At 37.5% G+C, this 23048-nt stretch overlaps 2 protein-coding genes across 4 annotated transcripts in view; one reads left to right on the forward strand and one right to left on the reverse strand.

Annotated features, from left to right (window-relative positions):
* Positions 1–16431, forward strand: part of LOC148045544 (tumor necrosis factor receptor superfamily member 1A-like) — a 37912-nt gene extending 21481 nt beyond the window's left edge. Inside the window, exons 3-7 of the mRNA XM_087716520.1 lie at positions 3625–3753; positions 6166–6312; positions 7564–7648; positions 13156–13327; positions 14742–16431. Of these exons, the coding sequence (XP_087572646.1) occupies positions 3625–3753; positions 6166–6312; positions 7564–7648; positions 13156–13327; positions 14742–14834 (626 nt within the window). The 3' untranslated portion in view covers positions 14835–16431. The remainder of the gene's footprint in view (positions 1–3624; positions 3754–6165; positions 6313–7563; positions 7649–13155; positions 13328–14741) is intronic.
* An 838-nt stretch (positions 16432–17269) lies between these two features.
* Positions 17270–23048, reverse strand: part of LOC148045545 (CST complex subunit CTC1-like) — a 36268-nt gene continuing 30489 nt past the window's right edge. For 2 of the 3 annotated variants that reach the window (XM_087716519.1, XM_087716518.1), the window contains exons 16-23: positions 22194–22300; positions 21844–22009; positions 20689–20766; positions 20438–20594; positions 20166–20230; positions 19283–19448; positions 19063–19177; positions 17270–17539 (exon numbers count right to left, since the gene is read on the reverse strand). In XM_087716519.1, coding sequence (XP_087572645.1) covers positions 17436–17539; positions 19063–19177; positions 19283–19448; positions 20166–20230; positions 20438–20594; positions 20689–20766; positions 21844–22009; positions 22194–22300 — 958 coding nt within the window. In that variant the 3' untranslated portion in view covers positions 17270–17435. Of the gene's footprint in view, positions 17540–19062; positions 19178–19282; positions 19449–20165; positions 20231–20437; positions 20595–20688; positions 20767–21843; positions 22010–22193; positions 22301–23048 lie in introns of those variants that run through there. The other variant, XR_015696783.1, reaches the window with a different exon arrangement.

Here is a 23048-nt window from a genome sequence, read left to right on the forward strand (position 1 = left end):
TGTATGTGTGTGTGTGTGTATGTGTGTGTGTGTGAGAGAGAGATATCCGATCCAACCTCAGAGAGTTATACTAAGGCTGACGGCGGTGTGCTCTCTCTCTCACACACACTCACATACATAGAGAGTTTGATCAGATCGTTCTTACTCTCTCACCTCACCTCATGGTGGCGGCATCAGCCATGCTTTCCACGGCGGCCTGCACTGTTTCATCTTCCACACACACCCACTGCCTCACTTCATTCATCTTCATTCACCACTCCTTCTCCTTGCTTGCCGCCACAACGGAGCAGGAGGCTGAGCGATGCACCGATGTGGCATCACAAAGTCAGGCGGGGTGGGTGGGTGGAGGACGAAGCTGCCCCACGCACCCCACACTGCCCTTCAGCCAGGCCACCCTTGCCAAACCCTCATCTCACCACAGGGCAGCCACATCTCCACACTAACGTCCTTTCCAGCTCCATTCTCTGCTGCTGCATGCAGGGCAATAAGAGTAGTTTGTGGAACTATGGTAAAAAAAAAAAAGTTCAACCAGACCTTCCAACTTCTCACACACAAAAAAAGATCTCGCGTAGTTGGAAGGTCTCATTGAAATTTTAACCTGCAGGTTAGTGAAGGGATGTGGCTGCCCTGCAGTGGGGTGGGGTAGGATAGGGTTAGGGTTTTGCATGAATGCACTCAGGTAAGCCGTTGAAATTGAAATTGAATGAATTTATATGCCGCCCAATCCCGAAGGACTCTGGGCGGCTTACAAAATACAATTCTAAAAAAAAAAAAAGTAGAGAAGAAGAAACAGATTTAAAAGAGACACATCATGCACTCAATGTAGGCGGGGCTGGACCTCATTCATGAGGTCAACAGCCCCAAGCCTGCCGGAATAGCCAGGTTTTAGTGGCCTTTCGGAAGGCTGAGAGAGTGGGAAGGGTCCGGATCTCTGGGGGTAGATTGTTCCATAGGGTCGGAGCAGCTACAGAGAAGGCCCTCCCCCGAGTAGTTGCCAGCCGGCATTGTCCAGTCGACGGCACTCAGAGAAGGCCCATCCTGTGAAATCTTATCGGCCATTGGGAGGTATGTGGCAGGAGACGGTCTCGCAGATATCCGGGTCCTAGGCCATGTAGGGCTTTAAAGGTGATAACCAGCACCTTGAAGCGCGTTCGGAGACCGATAGGGAGCCAGTGCAGTTCGCGGAGAACACGTAGGGCAGCTTTTATGCCTGTGCCTTGCTCCACCTCCCACAACCAGATGGTGGGCCTTAACTAGGCCTTATTTTGTGGGTAGGGCTTATTTTATGCTCAAGCGTAAAAATTGGGCCAGGACTTGTTTTCATGGTAGGTCGTATTTTTGGGAAAACAAATGTATTTGGTTCCGATTTGCATATAACTTTATGTAAACCCTGCCTCATGACTTGCAAATTATAGTTTGTAGCTTATTACATTGAATAAATCCAGACAATTCTGGTTTGTTGAATAAGCAATAGTTAAATACACTTATTGCAATGTGTTAACCCAGTCTGAGTAAGGATTCAGCTGGGACTGTTTGTAAGAATAGTTGTATGGATGAGAGCTTATGTGGGAACATATGCTTATAGATGTACTCATAACAACTAAAGCATTCTCGCCCCCCTCCCCTTCCAAAATCTGCCAGTTTTAGGTTAGGGGAAACTATTAATCCCTGGCACTGTTCTGATGGAGGAGAGTTATATATTTGCTAGAAGCCTTACATAGGAATTTTCTACTGGCTTGTTCTGATCTCTGTCAGGAAATTGGAAAATACACTGGCCTCAGAGCTGGGTATTTACATAGTTCAGTTCTCTCCTGATCGTACCTTGTTCAGCAGATATTGAAATATAATGACAGCAATTCCAAGGAGGAAAAATGTCAGTCTACAGAGGAAACATGTTTGAGTGTATAAGAAATATAGTAAACAACAACCCTGTGAGGTAGGATGGGCTGAAAGAGAGTGCTCAGTTCAGATTCAGTCCAACTAATTTTATGGTCAGAAAGGACTGCTAAAGGTTCAATTTATTTTGTTTAATCTCTATATGAAAGACTCAGGTTTGTCAGTAAATATTAACATATCTTGCAATTAAGATTACCTCCATACTTCTTTCCTCCATTTATCAAACAATAGCTTTTTCTATTTCCAACTTCAAAGTAGTTGTACATGACTATTGATTTTCAACTACTATGCTTTGAAGGGGTTTCAAGAGTCACAAAAGATGCTTGGGGTGTGCTCGAGAGTTTTTGATTGATAGCACTAGCTATTAGCTTCTATCTTTTGCCTCACAACAGTAGTTCATGCTACCTACGTGATCTATTGGGGTTGCCTGGAAAATCACTCAAAACGCTCTTGGTGTAGAACGTGATAACATTCTTGGTGGGTTTGACATACAAAAAGCTCCTGTACAAAGTTATCACCCAACCCTCTCCCAGAAAAATGAAATATCCTAGGAAATATTGAAAAGGCAGAATATTTCTCTGGATGTGAAAAGGAAGAAACATGTTTTAAAAGACAGAATAGCTCCCTGTAGCTTCCTGCCCATCCCCACTTTGTCAATGGGCCATTAAGAAGGCCAACTGGTCTACTTTACATAATAAAGAGTTCTCCCCTTCAGCTTCAGGGGGATGGGATTAAAGCATGATAATATTGGCCCTTTACCTAACTTGCCACATGGCATCTGAGAACTCAACCAAACCTGGATTCAAAACACAGCCTAGAGAGTTTCCCCTGCATGGCTCCTTGGGAGTCTGACAACCAATCAGAATACAAGCTCAAGATCAAATGCCAGAGAGTGCATAAAACCAGGGACTCAGCATCTCAGTCCTTCCTTCTCTTTTCTTCACCAGCATTGAAGCATGTGATCACCTTTTCTGTTCAGGACTCAAGCCATGTGGTCCTGTCCATCAATAAACATCTTTCCAAGCAGCCTCCATGTCTCCAGTGTCTTTTTCCCCACTTGGAGCCGAACCCAGAAGGACATTTCTTTCAACACACCTAACACTTGTGCTGTGAGCTGGAATAGATTGCCAATATGTTTCCAGGCATACTGTAATTCCAATAGCTAGTTTTGAACTATCACGCCCTACACAGCTTGGTCCCAGATCAGGACCACCCATTCCAACCAGAATCAATTTACTTGGCATGTTCATCAAGGGAGAAAAACTTGGTTGTTCATAACTTCTGTGAAGTCAGGGCAGTAGTGCTGTTAGAATCTTGGTTTTATGGCATGCCCCCCTCCCCCTGAAATTACATTGCCTTCTCTTATAATAGCATTCCAGAAAATGGCCAAAACAGCGTTCTTCCTGGTGTGTTTTTTCTGTGGTGGTGGTTTAGATGTATTTCTTGTCTATTATAAAACCTTGGTCAATTTATAATTGTCTATTTATCATGATTTTTGACAGTATTTAGTACATTTATTTTAAATTCAGCCATAAACATTTTATTTTTGCTGTTATTATTGTGAAAAAAATAATTTTTTGGATTGTAGTAAAATATATTTGATAGATTTAGTATGTCTAAATATAATAAATAATAAACAGTTATAATACATCCTCCATTTTTAGATCATTTGAAAATTTCAGTGTCAGTGGTTTTCTTATTCACTGGTGATTTCCTTTCATTTTCTAGGAACTTATCTTTCAGAACATTGCTCTGGGCCAGATAAGACACCTAAATGCTCCGAGTGTCCCGAAGGCACATATATGCCTACGGAAAATTTTGCACAAAAGTGTCTTGCGTGCCAACTTTGTCGTACAAGTAAGTTTAATTTTCTATATGGTTAGATTAAAAATGAGCACTAATGAACAAAGTAAGCATTAGAACTTTATGTATGTATTTGGGCACATATATTTGTATTGTTATCAATGTTATTCATTAGGTTTACTGTGCTTTATTATAATATGTGCATCCTTATGTTCTGTTCTTGATACAGAATCCTGTACAATAAAACCAAATTATAAATTACATTTATACATCGGGAAAGGGAAGGGGAGGGCTAAAGCTAGAGTCAAATGATGGATAAAGTGGTCAGGAATCATGTTTAACAACAGTGTGTTAAAAATGTTGTCAATGGGGGCTCATTGGCACAGACTTTTGGAGGAGGAACCATTATAGGGAGCTTTAGGGAGCTTTTTTTATAAATTCTAATATGTTTGTATATTGTTTATTTATTATTTTATTAGTTTTTATTCCACCTTAATTATTGTTATAAATAAGTAGTCGGTTGGATACCAATGGTTTGCTATGGAACTGGAACAGTGGTAGGTAGCATTCTTCACCATCATGCTCCATTATCCTGTAGCTGTAAAAGGCAGCAGCAAACACAGTCTTCTTGAGAGGAACCTTGGTGTTTGGGTCGCACTAAGGTATATTGATGTAATAGCCATCTTCTCCACGGCAGAACATCAGAGGGTACTGGAGAGCATCATAGGCACGGTGCACCTCACTGATTTGTAATAACCTGTTGTCTCTGCTGTGGAAAATGTTATCTCTCGTCTCAAAATCCTGGCTGACAATGAGAACAGCCACTTAGTTGTGGGGGGCATTGAAACGACTCGGTGCTCTCCAGAAGGCGTTAATTACCACGTGGAAGTTCTTGTGACCCTTAGGATCAACAACTTTGTCCATGGAGTAATCAATCTGATGTTCATATTTAAAACCAGACAAATGCTAATTAGTCCAAGGCATTGATCTCATTTGTGACTGATTAACGTAGGGGTTATTAGATGTATACTTTTTTTTACAGCCTGTCTACTGACTTGGGGTTTGACGATACTTGTGTGCAGCTTCTCTTACTTGTGTTTTCCTAATCACATCTGTAAATCTTTTTCTGTGTTTTTTGCCTCTTTTCCCTTTAACTGGTGATAATAGAAGGAACAGATTTGTCTGAACTGAGGAAGAAAATAAGGGGGGCGGGGATCTGCCTCTGCCTGCCAGCATCCATGGGCATTCATTTGCCTAGCGTGCTGTCCATGTGTGAGAGAGTTGAGGGGTGTTTGGAAACTCAAACAGCATTTCCTGTGTGAGCAAGAAGGAGACAAGAAGGAGCCTGGGCGTGGCTTAGCTCAACTGTTCTATAGTAAAGCTACTTGCTCCTGTGAAAATAAAACTGAAACTCCTCTCCTCTGCTTGTGTTTTGCATTTGGAACAGATTTCTTTTGAGGTGGGGAGGGGGAGTAGAACTCCTTAGCATCAGAGGGCTGTTTTGAAAGTGAAACAATATTTGCTGTGTGAGCAAGAAGTTTTGAAACTCCTCTCCTCTGCCTGTGTTTTGCAATTGGAACAGATTTCTTTTCAGGTTGGAAGGGGGAGTAGAACTCCTTAGCATGAGAATGTGTTAATAATAATATAGGATTTACTAATGCTCTGATGGTCATTTCGAAAAATCCTTTCTTAACAAGCACCTAGAAGCCAAAAGGAGCATACATGGCGAATTTGAAATTTGTAGGTTTTATATTATATATATGTGTGTGTGTATATGTATATATATATGTATATGTATACATACATATATGTATGTGTATGTATATGTACACACACACACACACACACACACACACACACACACATATATATATATATATATATATATATATATATATATATATATTGGGTTTCTGTCTGGATGGTCTCTTATGACGAGCCGATGGACAGAGAATGGAAGTAGTGACCTTCCTCCCATATTTGGGCATACCAGGGGTTGTGACTTTATATATATACATACATACATACATGCATACATACATACATACATACACACACACACACACACATACACACACACATACATACATACATATATTTAAGGCAGAGAGCACGCATAATATCCCCCCCTCTTTCTACTTTGCTCACAACAACAACCCTGTGAGGTAGACTGGACTGAAAGCGAGTGACTGGCCCAAGGTCACCCATCCATTTTTCATGCCTTAAGGCAGGACTAGAACTCATTGTCTTGATTTCTAGGCCAACACTTTAATCACTACACCAAACTGGCTTGTAAATTTATATTTTTAATGCTATGAAATGTAAGCAATAGAACTGTTTTACAAATTAATATTTGCATACAGAAATAAAAGCCTTCCAGTTTAGTTTAATGTTCAGACTATTCTGCTATCATTAACAGCAATATGATCTCAGTAGAAATACTCAGCTTTTCCTCACTCTTCCCAGCCTTTCAGCAGATAATAAAGCACAGTTGTACCAAATGGGAAAACACTGTGTGTGGTTGTGACAGTAACCAATATAAAACTACCAAAGATGCGGAATTCTTATGCCAGAATTGCAGCGACTGTCATAATGGAAAAATCAGTAAAGTCTGTAAGTATAAACTCTAAAATTCAATATAACTATTTAAACCTGACTCCATCTTCATTCATGTCATCTATGATAATACAGTATGTTTTTAGCCAGTGTATGTATTTGCATTTTGTCAGAACTGATCTTTTCCCATTTCCTTCTTATTTTTCTTTGGTTATCTGTGACCCAACTTTTACCACTTAACATGCATTGTAGGGCACCACATGCTGAATTAAAAACAACATTCATCAGAAAAAGTGATATAGAAAAAGAGATAACTTCAAATTATTTGTAATTAGTAAGGAATGAGAGTGGAGCTATACAGAAACAAAATATGTGTCAGAGCCTCTGGAGGTTCTCATGTAGCATCTGTCTGCAATCCTTTAAATCAAAGGAATCTTTTTCTGGGATCATGCTGCAGCTATGAAATTCTGGGAGAAGAGGCAGCTGATTTAAAACACTGGAGAGCTCAAGTCTTGAGCACTCTTTCATTTTCTTGGTAACAATACTACCACTGCCATCTTCAGGGATGACTGATACAATGATGGAATTCTTTAGTAGCCTTCCATCCTACCCCTGATCATTAATTTTTAGTCTAAACTATGAAAGCCAAATGCTATCATTAACTGCAGAAAAGAAGTATTAATTTTTTTCTTTCTGTTACTTTGAAGGAGGAAGACCCCCTTCCCTTTTTATAATTTTTAGTACAATATAAGTTCATCTTAAATTTCAGCATTCTTATATTATCTAATTTTGGACCATCTGTGCTTCATTGTTTCTCAATGCCATTCTCATATCATTGCTAGTCTTTTCATCTGGTTTTGTTCCCATCTCATAATTAATTTTAAACTGTTTCTTCAAGTTGTCTGTCTTTCCAAACATCTTCTAGCAAGGTCCCTGTATAGTACCCATCACCTTAGTTCAAACTTCTTTCATCCAGAAAACAAAGAGCATGACCCCATAAATTAAAGCTATAATGAGTATACCGATTGTTATATTTTAATAGAAATATTAATATTTCTTCCACTTAATCAAATGCTCCTACTATTTTCCCTTGAAAACTATTTCCAATTTTCTTTGCAGATGTTATTTCTCATGTTACTACTTCCCAATCTAGCCTACACCTTGTTTCTTCGTTCATCTCATGCAAATGTTAATCAAAACTCTCTGTTTAACTTTTTGGGACTATCCCAGGTTGACTGTTTATTTGGATTTAAAAGGTCTGAGCTTATTATCACCTAATAATTATTTGCTTTTTCTGCTATTTTCTAGGCACATCTGATAGTGATACAATATGCGAATGTCTCCCAGGATTTTTTTTTCAGGAAGATCAGAACAAATGTCTCCCCTGCAGCAGGTTGGGGAAATGTTATTTATCTTGTAATACATGTGGGAGTAACTCCTGGGTTAGATGTAATTGTAGGCCTTGTCTGTGCACTCCCAGCTGATTCATCCTTCTCTTCCATGCTCATTTCCAGTAGCTCTCAACTTATCTTTGTGCTTCCTAGCTGATCTCTGCTCTAATCCTTTGTACAGCAGGATGGATGTATCATCATGTGCTTACCAGTTAATAGAATAACAGAATTGGAAGGGACCTTTGAGGTCTTCTAGTCCAATTCTCTGCTCAAGTAGGAGACCCTATACCAGACGTGTCAAACACGTGGTTCAAGGACCAGATCTGGCCATGATAGGCCCAGAGTTGTCTCAGAGACAGTGAGGGACTGGCCCATGCCGCCCTGGCCCACTCCAGTCACACCCACCCAGTCAGCCGTGATGTCCAGGCCACTCCCACCACAGCCCCCAAAGGGCAAAATCCTGATACAGCCCTCAATGGGATCAAGTTTTAAACCCCTGCCCTATCATCTCAGACAAATGGTTGTCCAGTCTCTTCTGAAAAAATCTCCAGTTGTCCCAGAGTAGTAGTGCTAAAAATAGTTGGGGAGCTTCATGCATCTCCGTTGTTTTTCATCCTAATGTATTGTGAAGAAATGAAAATGCACCTTATGGAATTATTGAATTCCATTCTTGAATTTCCCTCCTCTGTAACGGCCAGCTGTTTCTATTTATACTATTTCAGTTTACTAGGTCAACTATAATTTAAACTTGCCAACCCCAAAATAGGGGACAAAAGTATGACAGAAAAAAGCCTGTCTTTTTGCATGCAAACAAATGTGAGACAAACACAGAGGAGTCTGAAGCCTTAACTCTACTGTTGCCAATTGCCATACATATGCTCATCCTTCCTGTTAAAAGAGGGGTTACATTCCTATAGCATAATCACTCTCAACTAGTGCGTTTTCTTCTGGGTCGAGCTACACATAATGAAGGAAATATGGGTTCCTAATTCTAAATGCAAACCTGGAGAGCAATACTTGTTGAGTGGAACTAGCAATCCTGACTAGAATTCTTAGCTTTTCTTAGCTTTCACACACAATCTCGCACACAAATGACTCTTATTTTAATATTTTTTTCATCTGACATTACTTTAATGGAACCCAAATCTAGTGGGATGGAAAATGATTAATTATTCTCTTTTGCTCTTGCTTTCAGAAACATGTGCTTGCAAGTTTATCCATGTTTCCACTCACTCTTTATATTTTAAGGGTCAGTTGAATGGTTTAATTTGAGTAATTTAATACCCCTTATTTTCTAAATCTGGGTATAGATTCAAAGGATAATAAAATAAGAAATGCTGTTGAATGTTATCAGTAAGTACAGAAATTTCTGATTCATCTTCTAGCTGTGATAATGAAGACTGCAAGAAACTCTGTGAACCAGTAATGGAAACTAAAAATCAATCAAACTCTTGCTTATGACTGCAAATTGGAGCTGTTTCAATTGACACATAGCAAGTAGTCTTTCAAACAGATTAATTAACAAACTGTTGGAACTTCTCTTTGTGGTGGTAGTTAACTGGTAAACTTCAGAATTAAATTCAGAGGGGAAGATATCCATGGAAGTGACTGTGGGATTTGTCTTCTATTTGCTATATTTTTAAATTTACATTAAACCTAGGAATAAAATGAGATGTGAGGTGATGGGGATTAATATATATTATTTAAAAGGTTACAGTTAATGCAGTGGTTCCCAAACTTGGCAACTTTAAGACTAATGGACTTCAACTCCCAGAATTCTCCAGCCAGCTGGCTGGAGAATTCTGGGAGTTGAAGTCCACAAGTCTTAAAGTTGCCAAGTTTGGGAACCACTGAGTTAATGGATTAAAACAAAAGTAATATTATTATTAGTTTATTGTTGACTTAAAAGATTTTGATGAGCGGTGCCCTTTTTGCAGGGCTGCCCAACCCTGTTCACAATCTTGCTTGAGGAACTGATGCACATTCTGCTTTAAGCTGAAGGAACCATAGATGACATTCTACCTAGATGACATTTTCTATCAGAGGACTTTCAGTCACAAAGAAAGCATCTCTCTATGCTCCTTCTGATCATTAAGAGTTTTCACATGCTAGTTATCTTTTTCTTACATTGTTCTTAATAACATTAGTGTCAAGTTACTGGTGTGTTTATTAACAAAGGACAAACATCACCTATCACTTTGCAGCTGGTCGTATAACATCACCAATCCACAAAGGGAATAGGTTCTATTAATGGTAGGCTCATATATACAGAACAGTGATGTGCGGTGAGGTTAATGGCTGGTGAGGCAGTCCTCTCCCCCGACACCCCACTGACTAAAGCACTTTCTTTTGCCCGCCTGTGCTCACAGCAGCCTGCCTGAGCTCTGCCATGGGCACAGGCGGGTGAAAGAAAGTCTCTTTTGCCCACCTGAGCTGGCTGGCTGCTGCGGACACAGAGGCGGGCAAAAGAAAGTCTTTCTCCCGTCTGAGCTGGCGGGCTGCCGCGGACACAGAGGCAGCGAAAGAAAGTCTCTTTCGCTCGCCTAAGCTGGCGGGCTGCCCTCCCTGCCTCTCCTATCCCCTTCCCTCTCTTCACTCAAACAAACTCTCAAACAAACACACACACACACACACACACACACAAAGTTGCACCAGGAGGATGAAGTTTGAATTCCTCCCCCTCCCTCAGACCCACACGTACACATACCTTTTCCAGCTGTTTCACAGAGGATTTCAACTCTGCTCTTGCCTGCCATCATGAAAAGAAAAAAATATGTAAAAGGAAAAAGGCAAGAGCTGAGGTCAGGCTGGGCTAGTTGCTTCCAGAGTCGCCATGGATGACTCTGCTTAACTGTTTAAAAAAGCCTCTTAAAAAACGCCCTCTACAGGAGAAGGCAGGAGAACGACGTGCCTCATCTACGTCAGGAATTTTTCAGCTTTTAACCCTTGCTTAACTCTGCCCGGTTGATCATAAAGTCAGATTAGATGAGGCACGTCGTTCTCCTGCCTCCTCCTGTAGAGGGCGCTTTTTTAGAGGCTTTTTTAAACAGTTAAGCACTAAGCAGAGTCATCCACTGTGACTCTGGCAGCAACTAGCTCAGCCTTTTTCCTTTTACATTTTTTTTCTTTTCATGATGATAGTGGTGAGGCTCTGCCTCTCCTGACTGCACGTCCCTGATACAGAAGCATAGTAGCTGCAAATACCTATAATTGTTCCAGGAGAGGATTCATCTAACGGAGCTTTTTATGTTAATTGAAACTGCTAATGGTATATATCTAAGACTGCCCTAGTGTAAGGAATACAGTCTCAACAGTCAAATGGTGCCATTTAATTGCTGATGTATAGATGTGGATTTTCCATAATAAATCTTCATGTCTCATGAAATCTTTCCTGAAATTTGAAATTCACAATATTTTCAAAAGCAGAATCAGGCACACAGAATTGAGGTAGCTCTTCCTAATCTGAAATTGAACAAAATGATTTTTGTATACCATTTTCTATTTCCATTCATTGCAACAATATTCATTAATAACTCTTTTCATTTTTTAAAAATCCCCTTCGTATGCTTGTAGTGCAAGTAGTCCACAACTTATGATCACAATTGAGCCTAAAATTTATGTTGCTAAGCAAAAGTTAAGTGAATTTTGTCCCATTTTTATGACGTTTCTTGCCATAATTGTTAAGTAAATCATGAAGTTGTAAAATTAGTAGCACACTTGATAAGTGAATTTGGCTTCCCCATTGACTTTGCTTGGCAGAAGTTTGCAAAAAGTGATCACATGACCCCAGGATACTGCAACTATCATAAGTACATGACAGTTGCCAAGCATCCAAATTTTCATCATGTATCATGGGTATGTTGCAATGGTCATGTGAAAAATGGTTGTGCCTTTTTTCAGTGCCATTGTAACTTTGAACGGTCACTAAACAAATGTTGTAAGTCGAGATCTACCTGTAGTTCTCTTTATGCTCTTATAGCTTCTTCTAGAATAACCAATTAGACAATGCTAACATTGCCCTAAAGAAACTTCATAGTGAAAGTTGGCTTTTTTAAAAAGTAGCCTCTCTCAGCTAGTTTCTGAGGGCTAAAATTATTTTTGTTCCTCAAATGCATTTTGGAAAGCTTCAAATGTTTATTGTCACAGGGAATAAAGACAGAAAAAATGGGATCTTTCTCACAGGGAATTTTTAAAAATCCAGAATGAAAGGTTAGGATTCAGCCTAACGTTAATATAATTGAGATGTATAGTAGGATTCCTAGTTAACAGGTCACAAGTTAAGAATTTACTTCTAATGTCAATCTGTAAATATTCTAAAATTTCATTTAGGATGAATTGGATCTGAACCTTTAGTTTCTATTCTGAGATAGTAATTATTGGATATGTCTTGATCTTTGGTAATAAGGGCTTGTATTGCATGCTAAGTATACTCTGACATACTTCTTCCCATTTGATAGTCTTTTGCTTGTTTCCCTAGCAGTTTAGAAAACTGATTAAACCCCTATTTTAACTACACTGCTATTTTTTCTTCTCACTTGGCACTGTTGGAGATAGCCTACCTTTGGCCAACAGTTTCATAGATATCAAATATCAACTCACATTTCACATGTGTAGGAGCTGATTGTTCTGTCCTAAATATTATATCAAACAGTGCTTTGATGGACAAATGCTGAAGATCCAGCTTTCTTCATCAGTTTTGCCTTCCAATTAGCTGTAACTGTGTATTATTGAGGACAACAAAGGGCAAGTCCTCAATTGGTGCCATGTATGTTCTCAAAGTTGCTGCTACAACATTTATATTAAAGTAACTAAGGGGAAAGAACCAAGTGGAACTAAGGGCAAAGATAGAGTTTTGTTCATCCTCAATATTTATACCAAGTAGTGTGTTTATATTTCATATTTTCTGAGAATTGGCCTTTCGTTAAACTGTGTTTCAGTTGTAGGCTACAATCTCTTTCATTTCGTTTAGATGTTAGAACATTGTGCCATTTCTTTCTCTTTTTTTGTCAGTGGGTTCCTTTGTGCTCATTCAGGATATCATACTAGATTCATATTCTGATGATAGTCAGGAGTTGGAGCATCAATGCAAGCACTAATTATGGGGAAGTAACTGCTAGTCTAGTCCTTCAGAAGCCTCTTCTGTTAAAAGTGTTTGGGTTGTTCCTCTATAGCTGAAGAATTACTTACAAGTAAACAAATTGTTCAATAACCTGGATGTGCTATTCAGATTTGTGTAATTGCTGGACTAAAGATACCATGATTTAAAAACAACAACTATGGAAGTTGCTTATTCAGCCCATAGGAAAAATCCTCTACTTCACCTTCCGTTTCCATATATATGCATTGTCCATTATAGAAAGCGGAATTCTATAGCCAACTGCTTTGCATGTCAGTTCTTCCATAAATATTAATCATCAAATATAAATATTTGCTAACCTGTTTATACAATTTAGCCATTAAAAAGTTCCTTAATTCTGAGAAAGATAAATTTTGCTTCTATTTTCACTAGGTTCTGCCCATTTTATAAGACTGTGGGGGTGCTATCCAACATGATTGCATCTTATGATATGGCACGGCGAGCAGTTGAGACTACTGCCCAAAGTGACAATAAAATTACATGGTCCATTATCAAAGAGAACATGAGTGAAATCCTCTACCGACTTACCTCTATGAAATTCAAGGTATGTACTTTGCATTAGGATTACAATAAAACAATATATACAAGGGGTTCTCAATGTACGACCACAATTGGCATCATAATTTTCATTGTTAAGTGGTTGTGACTGTAAGTTGAGTCATCATTTGACTGGATCCGATTTTAAGATCCTTTTATCATGTCTATAAGTTGAGTTATGTGGTCTTGTGTATCCAGCTTAACCAACAATGTATTTTGCTGGAAACCGACAAAAGATGTTTCAGATTGTGATCATACGATCGTGGGACACTGCAACTAGTCATAAATATGAGCCATCATTAATTCAAACCATCAATAAGCAAACAGTTGTAAGTTGAGAACTACCTTTAGTAAGTATATAAATTGCAAACAAAACAAAACAGTGCTAGGAAAGTGTGTGGTTTGTTTCTGATTCCCTTTTTGTGTATTTGTATTTGAACAAATTTAGAAAGTTACTGTCTACGGCTATGGTTTCTGTTCAGTACAATCAAAACAAGTGCTTTGGCATGGGCATTAGTGCAGATACAGCACCTACTAAAAACAGAATAACAATTGGAAGGGACCTTGGAGGTCTTCTAATCCAATCCCCTGCTCAGGTAGGAAGCTCTATACCATTTCAGATAAATGGTATAGGTCTCTTCTTAAAAATTTCCAGTGTTGGAGCATTCACAACTTCTGAAGGCAAGCTGTTCCACTGGTTAATTGTTCTGTCAGGAAATTTCTCCTTCCAGGTTCTAGTTCTAGGTGGCTTCTCTCCTTGATTAGTTTCTATCGATTGCTTCTTGTCCTGCCTTCAGGTGCTTTGGAGAATAAGTTGACCCCCTAGTCTTTGTGACAGCTCCTCAAATATTGGAACACTCTTATCATGTCACTCCTAGTCCTTCTTTTCACTAGACTAGACATACCCAATTCAAGCAGTGAGGTGACTGATTTCAAGACTGTGTTAGGGATAATCACATTGATATATTAATAGGAAGCAAGAGGTAAGTCTAAGTAGTTCCAATCTTATAATGTGATTTAGCAAGAATTGTAGAACACCTGCTTTTCTATAACTTGAGCTGCTGATAAAACAAAGTGGATGGCTTTGGTCTCATGGATGGAGCATTTCACAATTCCAATTTCTTTTTGAATGTGAAACTTAGTACATATGCAGATTGCTATTTGATGTTACTATTGTAGCAGAAATGAAAGAGAAAATAGTAACTCCTGGTGCATGATGCAGTATTTATCAGTCAGGGGTATGTGTTCTATTTTGTTTTACTACAAGGAACAGGTGGATCTCATCAGGCAAATCAAAGGGCCAGTTCCCTCTGCACCATTAGGAGGAATTCTGCAATGTTAAGATATTGATGACATTTTCTGACATATTGCTTTTTCTAAACCTTTTGAGTGATTATCCAGTTTTGCTCTGTTAAATTCAGGACCCAATGAAAGATGGAGAAGCAAAGATCAAAGCAGACTATGCCCAGCTGTTTGAAAATATGCAGAACGCATTCCGCAGTTTGGAGGACTAGAAATTCCCATTTCAGTGTTTCTCATTTCAATCTTCTCTTTTTCTAGAAGATGAAGATATACATTGTGAAGAAGATTACTTATAACTGGAAAAACATTCCAATTTAGTTTGATTGTTGCGTGTGTCTTTGTGCAAAAGTAAAGCAGATTTTGCTTAGGCGCCAGTAAGGCTTGAAGTCTTCTCACCAAATTTAATCCTTCAATTGTTTCTCTTTTTGAAAGAGGATTAAGGTTGTCAAAGTATAGATTTATTCAGGGAGGAAAAAGGCAGTTAAATCAGTTTTCTACTGCATGTGGTCATGCATGATGCTTCAAAGGTAGTTTTGCTTATTCTTTAATGCTGCTGTTGTGTCTATAATCATTAGGGTTGATCAGAATTATAGATCGCTATTTTGGTGCAAAAGCTCTTCCCCATTCTTCTTAATGTGCTGAAAAGTCTTCAGAATTAGAACTGATGGGCAAAAATGATTCCCAATAGCAGTCTATCTCAGCCATTATTATTTGAGGAAATGTATGCCTTTTGAATGTACATGCAACTTGTTAAATTATTTTTCTATGCTTTTTATGCTTGGAAATTATGGACCAGAAAAGATCAACCCTTCTTTTATTTCTGGCAATGTTTGCTATTTAGAACAGTATTTGAGCAAATGTAACACTATAAACTTATAAAAATGAAAAACCATGTAACAGTTGTATAAAAGTTTTTAAATTTGCTGAAGAAGAGAATGTTAAGCCCAAGTTTTAATTATTAAAAAGCTGCTAATCCTTTCTCTCACTACTCCTTGTAAAGACCATTATGTCTAGTGCTTTCTTATAGCATGTTAACAGCAGGCCTTGATGCTCATACATAATTACAATTTAAATAATGTGAAAGATAATCTTAAAAGGTTTTCTTGATTTAACTTCCTAATGTCATTGTGACATTACTGCAAAATTTGTGTGAATTCTCTGGAATTCTGTTTCTTGCACATTTGTAAATGTATTATAACATGAAGTATGATTATAAATATGATACAATGAAAACTGGAAACAAGGTTGCTAAATACTATAATCAAGTAATAACATATTTCCTCTTCCTGACTACTTTAACTATAGAGGTGATAGCCCTTCTGTTTCTAGTGGGTCACTCAATATCAGTTTGAACCTTTCAGAAATGTGATTTTTACTCACTTAGGCAATGCTAATCAAATTTAATAACTGCATTTTCAATTCTTTTGAGTTCTATATTCAGAAAGCTAATTTCATTTATGCTGTGTTTGAAGAACATGATATTTAATTAGCACAAGGCAGTTTTGCTTCTTTTGCTGAAATCCTTATTATTATGTTGTAGCATTCTATGCCTAGGAAACTGATTAACTACTATAACTTTACATACAGTGTGTTATGCTGCTTTGTTCTGTATTTCCCTCACTGCAATTTATTTTTGGATAAAAATAAAAATTTCTCTTTGTGTCAGTGTTAGAAAAATGATGTTCATGTCATGTCATAATATTACAAACTCAATGGTTCCAAAAGAGGAAATGATGAGAAGAATGGATTGTATCTATGGCTTTGTGTATATTTGTTCAAATCTTAAAGAATAAAATTATGTTGATAATATACTATTCTTGCCTATCATAGAGTAGACGTTTCTAGCCTTTTAACAGGTGCTTTGGGTCAATAAGACATTACAGAATTTAGTAATATAAAAATGAGTAAACTTAAACTCTTCCTATGTTACTTAATCACGTCAACACACAATATTCAACTATTATCTTAAAGCTGATTGGAAATAATAGATATTGAGATTCAGGGTTATATATATGTTTAAATAGATGCTTCTAAATACTCAGAAGTGTCTACTCTCAAGCTTTAGGGTATTGTTAGTCTATATTCCTTGGAATTGGAATCTGCGGGACTCTTGGAAATGCTTTTTTATTGAGTTATTAGGGCCAGCATTTTTCTAATTCCCTTCTCTAGAATAAAAGCTTTTTTTTCTTCTTGAAAGTTCATTCTATAGTGATGGCCTCAAGAAACTACCATACAAATTAGGCTGTATTTGGTCCTAATTTCTGTGAACTGGGATGTAATAACCCCTAGATGGATTCCTGGCTGTCCTGGGGGATTTTATTAATAAATGTAGTGCAAAAAATAGCACATTAGGAAAACATTACTGCAAAGGGAATTGGAATAAATGCTTATTTGGTGTAAGCAGATGTGAAATGATGAATGGAAAATTATCTATCTCTTGCTTCATCAGTTGTTATACCTTTCCTAAATTCTAGTATGTGCAAAAAGTAGCCATTGTTTTATATTAAGATGCACTTTTCTCAGTACAGAAAGAATAAAATCATGGCAACCAAATATCCTTTAATCAAATGTTAAAATAACAAAATCTTTAGTTATAAGACAACACTGATTTGTATTTTACTGAAAAGAATGAAAGGAGCAAAAAAAATGAGATTGATTTTTTTATATAAAAATATTTTCACATTTTAATGTTTGCAACAATACTCTTCACATTTGGGCTTATGAATGATAATATATCAAAATCTGGAATACATACACAAATTGGAATTACAAAATTCCTCCAGAGTAATTAGACTTTCTCCTCCTCCTGTTCTTCAGATTGTTTCCTGGATATTAAGACATACCAAATTTGGTCGATTCCTCATTCGGCTTAAGAACTCTAATTCATTACAGAAAAACCTCCTCAATTCTCCTGACCCTATTAAAAAATAGAGAACTTTATAATCCATCTCTTTCACACTAAAAATAACACCAACACACTGTATATCTCAGCCAGTTCCTGGGTATGTCTTTTCTAATTTAGGGAGAAGGGTGCAGAGAAGCTATGATAGAGATCCTTTTCATTTTTAAAACATGAGTCATTACTGTTACAAGGAAATCAGTACAAGTTGAGGAACAATCAAGTGCAATAGTTGGCATATTTATATTTCATATTTCTTAACAGCCCATCTCCCTCGTATTTATGCTTGCCCAATTAAGAAAATGTGCAATGGAATTCCATTTATCATTGCCTTTATTAAAATATATTTTTAAGAAAAATCAGGAAATCTGTTTGCCTACATCTGAACAGAAGCATACAGTATTTTTTACAATATACTAATGGTCACCATTTGCATAAATCAGCCTTCTGCCCTTCATCAGATTAGATTTCAACTCCATAAAACTCAAAACACAGTGATCAATATTCTCCATCTCTAACTGCTGATGTTCCAATTAATATAAGAACAATTTTCTTGAGCTATTTTGTAATACAGATCAGCCTCTCAGTTCCTAGAATTTTTCCTTTAAACCTCTCAATTTAATTGCTAGCAGGTGTTGATTAAACTGATATCTGCTTTAGGTATGGAACATCTGACATACTGAAGTAAATTTAGCACCTTCCTTGGGTGTTTTATTCATCTATTTTAAAGCTTGTGGGATTTGTAAGCAGTAAGTTAAGGCAGTGTTTTTCAACTTTTTTTGTGCAAAGGCACACTTTTTTCATGAAAAAAATCACGAGGCACACCACCATTAGAAAATGTTTAAAAAATTTAACTCTGTGCCTATATTGACTATAGGCGGGTGTTTTTCCCACGGCACACCTTACACTATGTCACGGCACACTAGTGTGCCGCGGCACAGTGGTTGAAAAACACTGAGTTAAGGACTATAGTGAGGCATCAGGATCACTATATTGTTAACAAGTAATTTCTGTATTGATTATAGCAAAGCAACATATCAGAGGAATAGTAAGTTGAATAGCTGCCATCAATTTTTTTAAAATTAGTTTCTTTAGCACTGAGTGTTGTGTGAGGTTGAAGGCATATACCATATTTTTCAGAGTATAAGACGCATCTTTTCCCCTCGAGGGTGAAAATTCGGGTGCGTCTTATACGCTGAATATAGCATTTTTAGCCTCCCAAAACCCCGCCACCTTTGTAAAAATGGCGGTGCATAGCCTTTAGGAGATTTCAGAGTGCTCCTGGGGGCTGGGGAGGGCAAGAATGAGTGAAAAATGGGCATTTTTTGGCTTGTTTCTCCACCCACCCACCCCCCGCCCTCAGGAGCACTCTACAAGCCTCCTAAAGGCTATGCATGCCCTTTTTATTGGCAAAAAACAGGCCAATGTTCTCGAAAAACGGGCCGTTTTTGGAAGGTCTGCAGAGTGCAAAAACTTTTTTAAAAAATTTGCCTCTTCAAAATCTTGGTGCATCTTATACTTCAAAAAATTCGGCAACATACCTGTCTTAAAAGATTTTCTATCCATTCTGAAGGCCAACACTATGGATCGACAGACAACTGGACTTCTGCATAAGTTTCTCAAATACTGTGTGAGCAGATCTTGCTCTTCCAGTACCTGTCAAAATCAGATAAATTAGCCTTGATCTACACTCAAAATCATTGGGTAAAATTCCTAATTCAAGTAATTGGCAAATTTCTTAATTCAATATAAGCCACTTACCCTAGCTCCTGTGCTAATTTCATTATGTTGAATGCTGATACTTCCCTTAATCCGAATATGATTTTGTATGACCTCCCATTCCTTGGGGCTCAAACCCAACACTTGTTGCACCTGTTGATTTTTGCAAAATACCATAACCTCACTTGTTCCATCTTCTACTAGGATTCTGTGATAATGTGGGGTTTGAAATAAATATATCACATTCTCATTCAGAATAATGGATATCTGTAATTCTATTCTGTATGTCATAAAACAATAATTCCAGTTGCAGGTAGTCCTTGACTTACAATTGGATACTTAGCAACTGTTCAAAATTATGATAGATGCCCCTCCCCCAGCTACTTATGGCTCAGTTGCAATAGCCAGCCCTCCCCCAGTCATGTGACCACATTGGGCGCACAACTTGCATTTATGGCTGTTTAAAGTCCCTTGCAAGCATGTGAATGTTTTGTGAAGATTTTGCTAAAACCCAGCATTTACTTCTAATTTTCAGCAAAAACCTCCCATTGTAAACAATGGGTTCAATTTACAGCCACAGAGGTTGCTTTACATGGCAGCCTTTTTTATAACCATCATGACTTATGATAAAGTTGAGGATTACCCTGTACTCATTTTGATTTTAAATATATTTGATCAAAAAATAATTTTAATTCAGCAAAAAATTGTCAGATTTGAGAATTAAATACGTACTTGTATGGACAAAATGAGCAAACTATTCAACATTCTATATTATATAATTTTAACATGCATTATTGCTTTTCCCTGTATGCTATTCATATAGGTACAATAAAAATGTATTAGCAGTTATAGATAATGTTCTTTTTATGATCAGTTGAGGTGCTTTTTTCTTAGACAAATGTATACATTTTTTCTAAGCACTTACTTAGCTGTAGCTTTAATCATTCCTGTATGTGACGAGCAAGAATTGTTACATTCGTTGGGCCTTCCCTGGGAAGGGAGAAAATATGTTGATAAAATCGTGCTAGTTATCATGTTAGTATAAAAATTTATATGGCACTGTTATTTCAGATTACAGGTGTGAAGTTTGAATGACCATGTGTTATTTCATACAAAATAATAAAACAATACAATACAGCAATTATGACACAAAGAAAGCTTAGGGATTCCCACATTCAAATATGACTGACTAGATACCTCTGTGGAGATGTTGCAGAGATCACAGAACCATTGCATGGATAAAGATAAGATACATGTCAAATGGCAAGTGACTTGTGCTTGGCCCAGGTTAAGAGGATGAAGTGGTATATTGAATAAATAACCTATTGAAAACTTAGCGGCTGAATCCATATGTCTGCAAATAAAAAAGAAAAAGGAGCTTTCATCAAATTCTACAGTTGGATGAGAGGCAAAAAAAATTCAAGTTAACTCCTGAGGTTGATACTCACTTTGGAGAATTGTGAGATGGGGGACTCAGAATACACACATCACTAGAGGCAATAAAAACACAATAGATATTTCCAAATCTGTAATGAAAAAAGATGGCTTTTGGATACTAGTACAGTTAAATGAGATAAAGAGCTAATGAGAATGGTCATGGAGAAGCAAAAAAAATGTACAAATAGTACTGAGCTAACAACAGGTTTGCTTCCCTAACTCTGTCTTAATTCATACTTACAAACAGGCTGCCTATTAAAAATGACAGGTGGCATTGTCTTTTCTTGAGCCACCAAGAGCTGAAGTTATGCATTATTTTTAGGAACTGATGAAAACGGTGCATATTAAAAATGTGTGGCTCAGTGGTTCCTGAAAATACTGTGTGGCTTCAGTGTTTTGGCAGTTCAAGGAAGGAAAACACCAGTTTTAGTAACAGGCAGCCCATTCATATCTTGTTAGTAATGTAATCAATAATCCAGGGAACTTCCAGTGATATTAACAAAGTGTCACTGAGAAGGGCAGAGAAAGGAGCTGTGGCATGGCATTTTGGTACACTGCACTTGAAGAAGTATGGCAGTTCTGGAGAAGGAATGGGCTGAGAAGACTGGCAAGGGGAACAAGTGAGAAGATCAGGCACACCACACTTGAATGAGAGAATGATAATGGCAGCCAAGAGAAGATAGGCAGGAGGAAGGAAGGAGTGCTGTTAGGTTTGGACAGACTAGAGCAAAGAATATGAAAGGAAGGGAGAAAAAGATGGGATGCATTAGTCTTGCTTGATTCATCCTGTAAGACCTCTCCAGACTGTCTCTTTGCTTTTTATCTTAACTAGATTTCTAAGTCAAAGTATATTTTGTGCGTGAAACAAAACACATTTTCTATTCTGTGGATATCCCAAATGGTAGCCAATACAAGACATTAGTAAAAACTGCAGCATGACAGTCATCAAAGACCAAAGCCTTTTCGCTAATAGCAGTGAAGCAAATCCTATAAATTTGCTTTATATACTCCCTTGTTCATCACTGGTATCATTTTGAACAGTTGCTGAACAAATGATTGTACGTTGAAAACTACCTGCATTAGCACAGGCAAGCAGGTATCAATAATGCCATGATATACGATGAATAATAACATGATGCTTCAGTACCTCTGGGCTCAAGGCGTACCTGGAAAGTTTGCACTGTAGATCCCGAAACAAAATCCTAGCTCCAGGCAACAAACCCCAAAGATATGGCACAAAAGCGGCTTGAATATAGATATCCAGAAGAATTGAAGAATCATGTGCAGGTGCTGTGCTCAGTTTCACAGTATAATTCCATGGCAAGAGGCCACCTAAATAGGTAGAAGACAGTTTGCTCTCAGGTTGATCCTAACACCATTTTAGCTCTAGGTTATAGAAAATTCATTTTTCCTCTTGCAGAATAATTCTCACTAATATATTCTGAATAGTCTGACTAATGTACACATGTTGTCTCAGCAATGCTTATAAATGCTTATACATTTTCCAAATAGTTACCTTTTTTCTGAGCACAGGCATCTGTTTCCGTCTTCTTTCCAGAATGAGAGTCACACAAAGTTCTTTCCCTTATTTCCCCAGAAAAAGAGACCAGGGAACCTTTGGAGCTGATGAGGGAACATTTAATTTACCACATTTCCTGCTTTTCATCCAAAACAGAGATTAAGGTAATCTGGTCAGTTTAAACTATAGTTTTAAACATAACTCTAGATTAAAAACACTAACCCTAGATTAAAAATAACAAATAAAATCAGTAAGATACAAGCATCTTCTAAATTAAAATTCAGCTCAACAACAAATTTAAAAGATTTTTCAAGGTACTGTCTACATTCAGTGTTTTAAACACTGAAAAAAGAACAGATGCGGTTAATATATCAATTATTTAAATTTAAATTTGCTGCCAATCTCATTCATTCACTCTAGAAGTGCTAAATTTTGGCTTCTTAAATACTAACACTATCTGAAGAAAAGTGACTTTGCCTGCCAAATGTTTACTTGATAGTCATGGAACAGAGAGAAAGAGTTCTCCTAAAGTTCTTAAAACTAAGTTCATTCTATAGTCTTCCAGTAAGTTAACATTAAGCAATCAGGATCATCATCACTTTGAATTGTGCCCGTACATTTAAAATCATTTTCATCATTTCTATTGCAAAACTATGTTTTAAAAGGAAGAGCTGCAGCAATTTCTGGAATCAACTCATTAGTAAGAGATCCCTCAGCAGCCAATGGCAAAATCCAGAAATACACAGTGAAAATGCCTACTCTCTTCCCAGCAAGCAGAACTCAATTGTTACCAGACACAACACAGCCTCCGAAAACAGCCTCAATAATTAGACATGTTCATTAAAAAAGTAG

This window comes from Thamnophis sirtalis, unplaced genomic scaffold, assembly GCF_051295495.1.
Source record: "Thamnophis sirtalis isolate CommonGarterSnake01/CBP01778 unplaced genomic scaffold, rThaSir2_p1.2 scaffold_5, whole genome shotgun sequence".
NCBI lineage: Eukaryota > Metazoa > Chordata > Lepidosauria > Squamata > Natricidae > Thamnophis > Thamnophis sirtalis.